The 14,068-nt window shown below is 45.7% G+C and overlaps 1 protein-coding gene across 1 annotated transcript in view; it reads left to right on the forward strand.

Moving 5' to 3' along the window:
* The window catches only part of LOC139267464 (inactive tyrosine-protein kinase 7-like), a 408,288-nt gene that overhangs the window by 264,636 nt on the left and 129,584 nt on the right, over nucleotides 1–14,068 (forward strand). The window contains exon 4 of the mRNA XM_070885824.1: nucleotides 3,942–4,129. Coding sequence (XP_070741925.1) covers nucleotides 3,942–4,129 — 188 coding nt within the window. The remainder of the gene's footprint in view (nucleotides 1–3,941; nucleotides 4,130–14,068) is intronic.

Consider the following 14,068-nt stretch of genomic DNA (forward strand, 5'->3'; position numbering starts at 1 on the left):
CATATCAGGAAAAGCAGTGGTCCTAGTACCGACCCCGAGGGAACACCACTGTGTACCTTCCTCCAGTCTGGAAAAACAACCGTTCACCACTATTTCCTGTCACTTAGCCAATTTCGTATCCATGGTACCACTATCCCTTCCACTTTGCTGGCAAGCCTATTATCTAGCACTTTATTAAATGCCTTTTGGAAGTCCATGTACACCACATCAACCGCATTGCCCTCATCAACCTTTCTGTTAGCTCATTAAAAAAACTCAAACAAGTTAGTTAAACATGATTTGCCTTTCACAAATCTGTGCTGGCCTTCCTTAATGAATCCACACTTGTCCAAGTGACTGTTAATTTTGTCCCGGATTATCAGCTTCCCCACAACTGAGGTTAAACTGACTGGTCTGTAGTTGCTGGGTTTATCTTTACTCCATTTTGAACAAGGCTGTAACATTTGCAATTCTCCAGTCCTCCGGCACCACCCCCGTGTCTAAAGAGGATTGCAAGATTATGGCCAGTACTTCTGCAATTTCCACCTTTACTTTCCTCAGCATCCGAGGATGCATACTGTCTGGTCCTGGTGACTTATCTACTTTGTAAGTACAGCCTGCCTTTCTAGTACCTCCTCTTACTACTGGTTTACTATTTATATGTCTACAGAAAAATTTTGGATTCCCTTTTAAGTTAGCTACCAATCTATTCTCCTACTCACTCTTTGCCCCTCTTCTTTCCTTTTTCACATCCCCTCTAAACTTTCTATATTCAGCATAGTTCTCACTCGTATTCTCAACCTGACATGCATGCTCTTTTTCTGGTTCATCTTACTCTTGGGCGTCCATTGCCCTACCTTTCCCCCTCGTGGGAATGTACCTCGACTGTACCCGAACCATCTCCTCTTTAAAGGCAGCCCATTGTTCGATTTACAGTTTACCTGCTAATTTTTGATTCCAATTTACCCGGGCCAGATCCGTTCTCAACCCAATAAAATTGGTCTTCCTCCAATTAAGTATTTTTACTCTAGATTTCTCCCTGTCCTTTTCCATAGCTAGTCTAAACCTTATGATACTATGATCACTGTTCCCTAAATATTCCCCTACCGGCACTTGCTCTACTTGACCCACCTCATTCCCCAGAAGCAGATCCAGCAATGACTCCTCCTTCATTGGGCCGGAAACTTTCTGATCAAGAAAGTTCTTCTGAACACACTTCAGAATTTCTTCTTCCTCACTGCACTTTCCTCTTCTTAGGCGCTCCCTCGTATCGATGATGACTTGCTTCCATGCCAAAAAGGGATGAGTTTACAGGTGTTTCAATGAAGGACCTAATATTCCAGGTCCAGAACTGCATATTGAAGGGGTGGAAGATGTCTGTGCATGGATTTTTTTTAACCTCTGGTGGCCATTGCACACCAGCCACCACATGGGCTTGACAAAGCTAGGACTTGGTCCAGTGGCAAGGATAAAGCAAGATGACTGGATACCAGCTCTGCTGCACGGACCTAATGTGCACACACATCGCAATGTGGGCTGGCTCGTGCTGTCCCTGGGCCCTCGCCTTTTCTGGGCCCCAAACTCACGCCTCTCCTGGGCCCCGATCACATCGCTTTGCAATCTCTCTCCGCTCCTTCACCCCGACCTTGCCGCTCCTGCTATATCTGCCGCCGCTCCAATCACCGACCTGGGTTATGGTGATATCCAATCCAGTTGCCCTCTTCAGAGCTGTCGCCCTCCCATACCGGTTAGCGCTGTACCTTGCAGTGGTATGCTCCTTTTATGTCCCCGACCTGCCGCTGATGGTCTCTTGCAGGTCAGGGCCGCCACACTGTCTACAGCATTACTATCCCAGTCTACATTAGGATAGTTGAAGTCCCCCATTTTCACTACTGTATAGTTCTTGTAATTTCCCTGTAAATTTTCCCTCTATCCTTCCCACTAGTTGGTGGCCTATAGAATATACCTAGCAGTGTAATGGTACATCCATTGTTTTTTTAACTCTAACCAAATAGATTCTGTCCATGACCCCTCCAGGACATCCTCGCTCTCCAGCACTAATATTCTCCTTGGTCAATACTACCACCCCACCTCCTTTCTTTCCTTCCCTATCTTTTCTGAACACCTACTCTCCAGGAATATTTAGTACCCAAACCTGCCCTTTTTTGAGCCACGTCTCTGTTATCGCCACAATATCATGTGTCTATTTACGCCTGCAGCTCACAACCTTATTTACCACGCTTCATGTGTTTACACACACGCACTGTAAACCTATATTAGACCACCTTGTATTCCCTCAGTCTGATTCCCCACCTAATACCATACTATTTCTTACTCTAGTGCTATCTGTCTCTCCCAATCCTTTGTGTACCTTGTTTCTCCTTTATAATGGTACATCCTGGTGCCCCTGCCAAATTAGTTTAAACCGTCCCCAAGGACATTGGTCCCGGCTCTGTTGAGGTGCAACCCATCTGGCCTGTACAGGTCCTACCTCCCCCAGAACTGGTCCAAAGAATTTAAAGCCCTCCTTGCACCATCTCTCCAGCCATGCAATCATCTACTCTATCCTCCTATTTCTACACTCACTAGCTCGTGGCACAGGGAGTAATCCGGAGATTGCTACCTTTTGAGGTCCTGCTTTTCAATCTCTTTCCTAGCTCCCTGGAACCTGCCTGCAAGACCACATTCCTCTTTCTACCTATGTTGGACCATGACATCTGGCTGTTTATCCTCTCCCCTCAATGTACTGCAGTCGCTCAGTGACATCCTTGACTTTGGCACCAGGGAGACAACATACCATCCTGGAATCACATCTGCGGCCGCAGAAACGCCTGTCTGTTCCCCTAACTATTGAATCTGCTATCGCTATTGCTTTTCCGATTTTCCTCCTTTTCCCCCCCCCCCCCCTCCCCTCCCCCCCACAGTGCAGCTGAGCCACCTGTGGTGCTGTGGACTTGGCTTTGGCTTTACTCTCCAGAGAAACCAGTATGGTTAGAGAGTGAGATGCACTTGGAACTTCTGCATTACCTGCTTGGTCCTCTCTGTCTGACGGTCACCCATTCCCTCCCTGCCTGCACACTCAGGGTGACCACCTCCTGAAACGTGCTGTCCACGTAGCTCTCAGTCTCATGGATACATCACAGTGATACCAGCTGTTGCTCAAGCTCTGAAACATGGAGCTTAAACTCCTCCAGCTGATGACACTTTATGCACGTGGTTGTCCAGGACATGGGAAGCGTCCTGGAGTTCCCACATGGCACAAGTGTGCATTCCATGGGACTGAAGTGTCCTGCCAACTCATTTTCAGTTTTATCTTTTTCTGAATTTGTATGATTCAAATGTAATTTTTACACGTTCAAAACATGTACATAGAATGCACTTCCAGATAATAAAAATAGGAATAAACACCCTGTAATCATTTAAGATGCTGCATCGAAGAACTGCACAGGTTGGATGTCTAAGACATCCTCAGTGGCATTTAAAACTATATAGTAGTGATTTCTAAATCTCAGTTTAATTTTAATCTGCTCAATCATGCAGCTGATTTTAAAAACAAGATAAACTGTTGGTTCTCAGTGCAGTAGTGGGATTGTATGATGCCACTAACTCCTGATGTAAAATTATCTACCTTTCTCGTAGAGCCCCAGGCCACTTGCATCTTCACACACACTGTTGCTTTCCTGCTTCAATGTAAATCTCTTTCATGCTGTTTTCCTTCAATACATTTTCTTTGTGTTGTTTCTGCAATAATTGTGGGTAAATGGTTTTGAGTCTTGTGCTTATTTTTTCAGCTTTTGGCCTCGAGTTTATTGCTTCCTCGGCCAAACAAAATAGTTCACAACCTCGTTGTAATTCAACATTGTTCTTCCATCACTTTGATCCAATTCCTGTCTTCCATGTATTTTCATCATTGCCTTTGAACTTTGCCTCATGTCATTTGTTTTTATTTCTTCAAACTTCAGTCCCAACTGGCAATGGTTCAGAGATGGCATCCAGTTAACAGATACAGGCCATTACACGTTTAACAACAAAGAACGCAGTTTAACCTTGAAAAGTGCTAGTCCTGATGATAATGGTGTTTATTACTGCTGTGCGAGGAATGCTGTGGGAAACGTTTGCAGCAATGATAACTTCACCCTGATGATCATTGGTAAGTAATGAACATTGAATTTGCTAGTCTAGATAACTGCAATGGGTATAAGAACTAATTTAAGATACATTACACTCAGTTAACATGTATAAGTTAACCTATAAAATTCATTAGCTTTGAGCAATGTTGGAAATTAGGGGGACAAAGCTTACCGTAGGCTTGTGAACATGTGAAACAAGAGTCCCAGAAAAGGCAATTGATTGACAGTTTTAAAAGAAAGTTAATTCAGTATCCGTTGAGGAGGGGGATTGCATTGTAGAGATAATGGACTGGAACTTGCTGGAAAAATATCAGCGTGTTAATGACGCACGGCATTATTAATCTGTAAATTGGCCAGCAAGTTCAGGATATTAAGAGCTGTGCCATGAGTTGAGAATCTCCGGAATTTGCTCGTTAATTTGTGCCGTTTCACTGTTTGCTTCACACAAACAGCATCTCATCATCATCCATAGGCAGTCCCTCGAACAAGGATGACTTGCTTCCACAAGGGTTCACAAATGTTTCAATGAAGGACCCGCTATTCCAGTCCTGAACTCCAAATGAAGGGTGGAAGATGCCTGTGCGTGGATTTTTTTTAACATGTGACCGTTGCATATCAGCCACCACACAGGCTTGACAGAGCTAGGCCTTTATCCAGTGGCAAGGATTAACCAGGATGACCGGAGACCTGCTCTGCTGCACGGACCTAGTGCGCGCATACATCGCAGTGTGGGCTGACCCGTGCTGCCCCTGGGCCGTTGGCTCTTCTGGGCCCCTTACCCTCATTCGCCGTTCCTCCGCCACGATCTTTCACCATTCCTCCGCCACGATCTCTCGCCGCTCCTCCACCACGAACATTTGCCACACCTCCATCACGACTTCTCACTGCTCCTCCGTCACAAACATTCGTCGCACCTCCGCCACGATCTCTCGCCGCTCCTCCGCCACAAACATTCGTCGCACCTCCACCACAACCTCTCACTGCTCCTCCGCCACAAACATTCGTCGCACCTCAGCCACGATCTCTCGCCGCTCCTGCGCCACAAACATTTGTCGCTCCTCCGCCACGATCTCTCGCTGCTCCTCCGCCACAAACATTCGTCGCACCTCCACCACAACCTCTCACTGCTCTTCCGCCACAAACATTCGGCGCACCTCAGCCACGATCTCTCGCCGCTCCTGCGCCACAAACATTTGTCGCACCTCCACCACAACCTCTCACTGCTCCTCCGCCACAAACATTCGTCGCACCTCCACCACAACCTCTCACTGCTCCTCCGCCACAAACATTCGTCGCACCTCAGCCACGATCTCTCGCCGCTCCTGCGCCACAAACATTTGTCGCTCCTCCGCCACGATCTCTCCCTGCTCCTCCGCCACAAACATTCGTCGCTCCTCCGCCACAATCTCACACCACCACAAACATTTGCCACTTCCCACCACGATCTCTCACTGCTCCTCTGCCACAAACATTCGTCATACCTCATATTCCTCATAGACTCTCCGATGGCAAATAAATCAGCTTTGTTTTAAACCCACTGCTGTCGACCCCTGTCCCTCCCACCCGAGCGCCCAGCATCACCCGGCTGGAGCCCAAAGAACAATCTGAGGGTAGGAGGGTAATTCAAGTTTGACATTTTTTTTTCTTTTTCTCTCTCAAACTAATCCTTCTTTCTCTCTAACTCCCTGACATTGGATAAGAGTATCTATTGGTAATTTGACACTCCATTCCAGTAGCTTTGAGAATTGGTCATGCTTTAATGTGCAGTTCCTATTTTTTCCTACATTAAGTCCACCTGTTCTTCCTCCTTATTTAAGTAGAAACTAGAAAGAGCAAATGGAATTGGAATGCTGAAGCACAAGCTGAGGCTTTAGTACTGCTGGTTGATAGTCCTTTTGTAAGTAGGCTAAGCACAGCAATGGTTGGAGCTTGGTTTATAAAATCCTGTTATTTGCTGCAATTAAATTCAAATTGTTGCATATTTTTCATTGATACTGTCCTGGAGGCAGTGACTTGTGCTCCAGAACCGTACCCAAATAGCTGTTCTTTATTTTTAACCAGCCTAAATTCTTGCTACTGATCGTGATTCATTAACAGCTGCTGGGAAGTTTGCATGCATAGATACTGTGTGAGAACAGGATTAGCTGTGACGCGTTCCCTTGTATTTTTCCGACCAAATTGAATAACTTCACACTTCTCCACATAGTGGGCCCAAGTTTCCACCTTCTGTAAAAAAAAAAAAACGGAGCCTCTCCATAAGGTGCGCTGACTTTCTGGAATAAAAAGGGCGCTGAAAATTTAGGTTGTGATTCTCCGGTCTCCTCAGGACGTCTTCATGCTTGGCGTGGCCTAGCACAAGGGGTCAGGGGCGGAGCCAGGTCCCGTGCTGAAAACAGTGCCGGGACCTCTGCACATGCGCGCTAGAGTGTGTGCACATGTGCAGTAGCTCCTCGCCCCCGAGGCTGCGTGGGAGGGGCCCGAAGCACGCCGGCCCGAGCCCTGGTCGAAAGGTCTCCCCGGGCAAAGATCGGGACTCAGGCCACCCTCCCTCCCGTTCAGCTCCTCTCCCCTTCCAGTTCAGCCTCTCTCTGCCCCCCGCCACCCCCCCCCACCCCCACTCCCTCCCTCCACGTCGTGTCGGCGGTGACGGCCCGGCGGCTTTTTCGTCGTCAGCGGTGCCCCTTTCAGCCTACCCCCTCCCGTTCAGCCTCCCAGCCTCCTCCCCCCCTCTTTTTCCCCCCCCCTCTTCCCCCTCTCGTTTCCCCTCTTCCCCCTCTCGTCTCCCCTCTTCCCCCCCCCCCCCCTCTCCTCCCACCCCCCTCGCCTCCCCCTCTCGTGTTTCTGACAGAGACAGACACTGGGTGGGGGGGCCCGTTCCAGCATGCTGTTGGAGAGGGCTCCTGGTGCTGCAGTAGGTGAGTAGAAATATAATTTTTTATTTAGATTGTTTTATTTTTTTTTTTATTTTTTTTGATTGATTTATTGATGGTGGCTCTTTATTTGTAAAAGTGATGTGTTTCATGTTTGTAAACTTCCCTTCCCCCCCCACCCCCAACTCTCGTTTCCTATGCCTAATTTCTAAAATGTAGTCAAGGTTTTTCTGAGCGTACAAAAATCTACACTTACTCCATTCTAAGTTAGTTTGGAGTAAGTTTTCGCTGCCTAAACTTGCAAACAGGCGTAAGTGGCTGGACACACCCCATTTTGGGAAAAAAAATCTGTTCTCAAATGAAACTATTCTAACTCAATAGAACTGGAGCAAACTAAATGCCAAGAATTGCAATTTCTAAGATGCTCCATTCTAAACTAGTTGCTCCAAAAAAATAGCAACTCAGGCTGAAACTTGAGCTCCATATGCCATCTGCCATGTTCTTGCCCACTCACTTATCCTGTCTGTAACCCTTTGCAGCAGCCTCACAACTTGCTTTCCCACCTAGTTTTGCATCGTCAGCAAACTTGGATACATTACTCTCGATTCCCTCATCTAAGTCATTGCTATAGATTGTAAGATAGACTGATCCTTGCGTACCCCACTAGTTACAGCCTCCTGGTTTCTGAGCCTCCTTCCACCTTTCTTCTAACCCTATGAACCCCATGGGTTATCAACCCATCTGCCACTGGAAACTGAAAGTGGAGCCACCGATGATGGAATGGAGGTAGCATAAAATAAGTAATCTGGTCTCGAGGTGCTTCTGGAGATGTGTAGCCGGAGGATTTTGGTAGTTAGGATGGGTGAAGCCATGAAGGAATTTGAAAGCAAGCATGTAGATCTTGAAGTCATATCGTTATATAGTCTACAGCACAGAAACAGTGCTTTTGTCTCAACTTGTCTATGCCAACATTTATGCTCCATTTGAGCAGTCTGCCACCCTCTTCATCTAACCCTATTAGCATTAGCATGTCCTTCTATTTCTTTCGCCCTTGTGCTTATCTAGCTTCCTCTTAAATATATGTATGCTATTTGCCTCAACTACTTGTGATAGCGAGTTCCACATTCTAACCACTTTCTGGTTAGAGAAGTTTCTCCTAAATTCCCCATTGGATTTATTTGTGACGATCCTATATTTACTGCATATGCGCACTTGATCCGGTCAAACATGCTTCGTACCCAATTGTGCCGCACCTGCGGGCCTGCACTACCACGCTTTCCTCTGCTCTGTGCAGAGAAGGTCAGGGGATTGGTTGGTAGCTGGAGTGGTGGGGTGTGGGGCAGAGAGAGATCAGGAGGAGGTCGGGGAGAGGAAAGTGGATCGGGGATCAGGACGAGGAGAGTGGATTGTGTGTGTTGGCGGGGGGGCTGGAAAAGAGAGGATTGGTGGTGTGGGGGCGGGGGAAGAGAGGAGTGGATTGGTGGGGAGAGGAAGAGGAGAGAAGATTGATGGGGGAAGAGAATGAGGAGTAGATCGGTGGGGAAGAGGGAGAGGAGAATTGATTTTTTATTCGTTGATGGGATGTGGGCATCGCTGGCAAAGCCAGCATTTGTTGCTCATCCCTAATTGCCCTCGAGAAGATGGTGGTGAGCCACCTTGAACCACAGCAGCCTGTGTGGTGATGGCACTCTCTCAGTGCTATTCAGGAGGGAGTTCCAGGATTTTGACACAGTGACGATGAAGGAATGGCGATTTATTTCCAAATCAGGATGATGTGTGACTTGGAGGTGGTGGTGTTCCCATGTGCTTGCTGCTCTCGTCCTTCTAGGTGGTCGAGGTCGCAGGTTTGGGAGGTGCTGCCGAAGAAGCCTTGGCGAGTTGCTGCAGCGCACCTTTATAGATGGTACACACTGCAGCCATGGTGCGCCAGTGGTGGAGGGAGCGAATGTTGAAGGTGTTGGATGGATTTCTTTGTCCTGGATGATGTCGAGCTTCATGAGTGTTGTTGGAGCTGCACTCATCCAAGCAAGTGGAGAGTATTCCATCACACTTTGAGGAGTCATGAGATGAGACACTCGCTGCAGAATACCCAGCCTCTGACTGGCTCTTGTTGCCACAGTATTTATGTGGCTGGTCGATTTAAGTTTCTGGTCAATGGTGACCCCCAGGATGTTAGTAGGGGATTCGGTAAGTGGATCGGTGGGGGTGGGGGGGAGAAAGAGAGGAGAGTGGATCGGGGGCGGGGGTGAGCGAGGAAGTGAATCGGTGGGGGAGAGAAAGAGGAGTGGATCGGTGCAGTGGGAGCGAGCGGATTGAGAGGAGGGTGGGGTGGAAGAGGAGAGTGGATCATGGGGGTGGGGGGAAGAGGAGAGTGGATCGTGGGGGAGGGCGAGAGGAGAGTGGATCGGTGGGTGGGGGCAGAGGAGAGTGGATTGGGGGAGGGGGGAATTGAGAGGAGAGTGGATCATGGGGGACAGGGGGTGCGATTGAGCAGGTCGTGCGGGCGGGGAAGCAGAGAGTGGGGTGGAAGAGGTGGGGTGGGGGAGTTGGGGGGGATTTGGTCGTGAAACTCTTCTGCCTGGTAAAAGCAGGTGTACTGCCGCCTTTTACCAGCGTTAAGAGTTTAACTAAACATTCAATTTTTTAAAAAATTATTTAAACCTAAAAATACTTCAAAATTATTTGAAGATTATTTTTGGCCCCTTTAAAACATTTACATTAATTTTGCAAAAAATAACATTTTTGTTTTAAATGTTTAATTTAATTGTATTTTAATTAATTTTGAACATATCATTTATTTTTATTTAACTGGTGTGTAATTGTGTTTTTTAGGGGATTCCTATTCATGCTTATGGGGATTCCGTACGCAAATGGAATCCCCATAAGCATCATGAGAATACCCCTTTTTGATTGGTTGGCCTGGCCCACATGATCCCGGGACGCTTGTGAACCGCATGCACCCCTGGGATCAATGGGCCTGTACGCATCGAGGCCCAGAACCTCCGAGACCATCAGGTAGGTTCATATTTTTCTTGCGGCTCGGAGGCATTCGCCTGCACAAAACCTCCGACCGCAAATTCAGGCCCAATATCTCAGCTTTCTCTTTTCTAGAAAAGAGCCCCAGCCTTTTCACCTGTTCCTAATAGGAATATCCTCTTAGTTCTGGTATCATCCTTGTAAATCTTTTTTGCATCTTCACCAATGCCTGCCTATATCTCCTTTTTATAATATGGAGACCAGAACTGCACAGTCCTCCAAGTGTGATCTAACCAAGGTTCTATACAATTTAAGATAACTTCTCTGCTTTTCAATTCTATCCCTCTAGAAATGAACCCTAGTGCTTGGTTTGCTTTTTTTATGGCTTTATTAACCTGCGTTGCTACTTTTAGTGATTTGTGTACCTGTATCCCGAAATCCCTTTTCTCTTCTACCCCAGTTAGATCTTATTATCAAAGCAGTATGTGGCCTCCTTATTCTTCTTACCAAAATACACCACCTCACATCTATCTATTAAAATTAATTTGCCAATTACATGCCCAGTCTGCAAATTTATTAATGTTTTCCTGTATTTTGTCGTATTCTTCCTTTTGTATCACACAAGAACAGAAGAAATAGTAGCAGGAGTAGGCCATTTGGGCCCTCTAGCCTGCTCCGCCATTTAATAAGATCGTGGCTGATCTGATCACAGCCTCAGCTCCACTTCCCTGTCCGCTCCCCATAACCCTTCATTCCCTTATTTTTCAAAAATTTGTCGATCTCCGCCTTAAATATATTCAATGACCCAGCCTCCACAGCTCTCTGGGGCAGAGAATTCCATAGATTTACAACCCTATGAGAGAAGAAATTCCTCTTCATCTCCATTTTAAACGGGCGGCCCCTTATTCTGAGACTAGGCCTCCCAGTTTTAGTTTTCCCTATTAGTGGAAATATCCTCCCTGCATCCACCTTGTCGAGCCCCCTCATGACCTTGTATGTTTTGATCAGATCACCTCTCATTCTTCTGAACTCCAATGAGTAAAGGGCCCAACCTAAGTCAACCTAGTGAACTTTCTCTGAACAGCCTCCAATGCAGGTATATATTTCCTTAAATACGGAGACCAAAACTACGCAGTAGTGTAGGTGTGACCTCACCAATACCCTGTACAGTTGTAATAGGACTTCTCTGCTTTTATACTCTATCCCCCTTGCAATAAAGGACAACATTCCATTTGCCTTCCTGATTACTTGCTGTACCTGCATACTAACTTCTTGTGTTTCATGCACAAGGGCCCCAGGTCCCTCTACTGCAGCACTTTGAAATTTTTCTCCATTTAAATTATAATTTGCTTTTCTATTTTTACTGCCAAATCTTTGCCAACTCACTTAGCCTGCCTATATCCCTTTGCCGATTTTTTGTGTCCTCCTCACAATCTTTGTATCATCAGCAAACTTGGCTACATTACACTCGGTCCTTTCATCCAAGTCATTAATATAGATTGTAAATAGTTGAGGCCCCAGCACCGATCCCTACGGCACCCCACTTGTTACTGTTTGCCAACCGGAAAATGACCCATTTATTCCGACTCTCTGTTTTCTGTTAGTTAGCCAATCCTTTATTCATATTACTCCCAACCCCATGAAGTTTTATCTTGTGCAGTAACCTTTTATGTGGCACCTTATTGCATGCCTTTTGGAAATCCAAATACACCACATCCACTGGTTCCTCATTATCCACCCTGCTCGTTACATCCTCAAAGGACTCCAGCAAATTTGTCAAACATGATTTCCTGTTCATAGTACCATTCAATCTGGTTGATTGAATTCTGCTTTTCCAAATTAACTACACCTCCCAATTTGATGTCATCCACAAAGTCGATCTGGATAGGCTGGACTCGGATAGATAGGGTAAGGCAGAGTTTGAGGATCAGATGTGGTCAGTTCACTGTAAATAGCTGCATCTTGGCCTGAGCCAGCGGGAGGTAGCCATGGTCCTCGGTATTTTGTAAGTTGGTGACCAGTGAAGGCATATAATTCATCCTTATTGATTTCAACTGAGATTCGGTATTTCTTGTATCTCATTCATAACACAGATTTAGTTTGTAATCCAAGAGTTAGCATTGTAATGAGGCTAGATTACTGTGGAATTCTGGCTCTTGTCAGAGGTATCTTATGTGATAAAGTTATCTAGTTGTTTCTTGAATTCCAAGCTTTATGGCCGTGAACACAACCAGATTTATTTTATGCACTGAGTTCCCTTCTCACCACCTTCCCCACGCTTACCAAAAGGATCCAACCCCAGTAAAAGATTCTTGGGTAAAGGTATGTTTTTACTAATTTCTTCTGTGCAAAGTTTCTGATTCTTCCCCCATCTCTTTGATTCTTTCCCTGCTCCTCACAAATCCCCCTCCCCCTCCCCACCAGCCAATATGCACCCAACTTTCTGGCACTGCTATTGGGTAATGATTCATGAACACTACATTTACATTATATCACTACTGCCAGGTACACAGTACGTCCAAGCGACATGGAGTACCGTCGGGACAGTTAGCCTGCCCATATAGGTGAGCAATATATTGGTATTGCTATTACAATTGCCTCAACAGCTTCTCTGGTCATTATCACATTGCTGCTTGTGGGATTTTGCTGTGTGTAAACTGGCTGCCGCATATCCTACATTACAACAGTGACTACACTTCAAAAAGCACTTCATTGACTGTAAAGCGCTTTGGGATGTCTGGTGGTCATGAAAGGCGCTATATAAATGCAAGTCTTTTTACAGGCATATATGACCTGCACAGATCATTCCACCATCCCTGCCCCCGATATGAAAAGTCATCCAACCAGAAATTTGGCACAATCAAGACATTTTAATAACTGCAGTTTTGTATACTCACAGTTCCATTATGAGCACTAGTGCTTTGAAATCTATCCTGCACTGTAAAAGGATAGATTCCAGAGTGCAAACAGTTGTGCAAATGAGATTATCTCCATTCATTACTTTCCCCAGCTGAAAGAAGATTGGGAATTCACTGTGCAAACAATAGGTGCAAATCTCCATTTTGGCACTTTGTGACACATCGCAAAGGAATAGCCTTTTCAACAATTTTCAAGAGCTGGCACAGATTCAGTGGGCCAAATAGCTTCATTTTGTGCTGTGCTATTCTATGATTCACTCCTGTGTTTTAAGTCTTTGAAATCCAAGTTTAAATGTGCGTTTAACTCTAATTTAAACCAAATTCAGACCTGGTACAGATAGATACAACATAACAATTTTAATGATTAAATTGGAAAGTGCATTTTTACAATAACGCCAACTGTACGTGTTCGTACAAGCTGATTTATATTGTCTAGTTGGGTGCTATAGTTGCCTGTTCCAGATGAGTCGGCTGAGTGCACATGGCCTGGCTTACTATGGTCAGACATTAAGAAGATTGGGTAAGAACCAAACCTCAGCATATCTAGCAGATTTACTCAATGCTTGCTGCCAGCTGCAAATAACCCAAGCATTGGCAACTTGGCTGCCCTAGAATCCCAGTTGCAACCACAGACTTTTCAAATTGCATCTTTTTGAATGTAAGAACATAAGAAATAGGAGCAGCCCCTCAAGCCTGCTCCACCATTTAATACGATCTTGGCTGATCCGATCATGGACTCTGGTCCACTTTCCTGCCCGCTCCCCATAATCCCTTATTCCTTTATCGGTTAAGAAACTGTCTATCTCTCCAGTTTAAACACATTGCTAGTAGGGGTGATGTGTTGAATTTACTTTTAGTTGAGAATGATTAGCCAAGGAGGGTGGAGTTTATTCTGATCCCATTTTGCTCCTTGTGTTCTGCAGTAGTTATTAGCAATTATTTGGTCAAGGGAGATATTCTGAATGATCGTGACTTTTTTTATGCTGAAGTTTGCTGGTTAATTTGATCACTTTGACTTGGTTGTAATTGCCCCCCTGTGATTAATTAGCCAAGCTTATGGTTGGAGCAGGAAATTCAAACTGAAGTCTTATGGGTATTGTTCTATTGTTCCTTGCACGCAATATATTTCCTCAGGTAGTTGTACTTTACACAATTGGGAAAAAAATAGACATGGCAATATGCATAAAGACAGTCA

Source organism: Pristiophorus japonicus, chromosome 7, assembly GCF_044704955.1.
Source record: "Pristiophorus japonicus isolate sPriJap1 chromosome 7, sPriJap1.hap1, whole genome shotgun sequence".
Taxonomy (NCBI): domain Eukaryota; kingdom Metazoa; phylum Chordata; class Chondrichthyes; family Pristiophoridae; genus Pristiophorus; species Pristiophorus japonicus.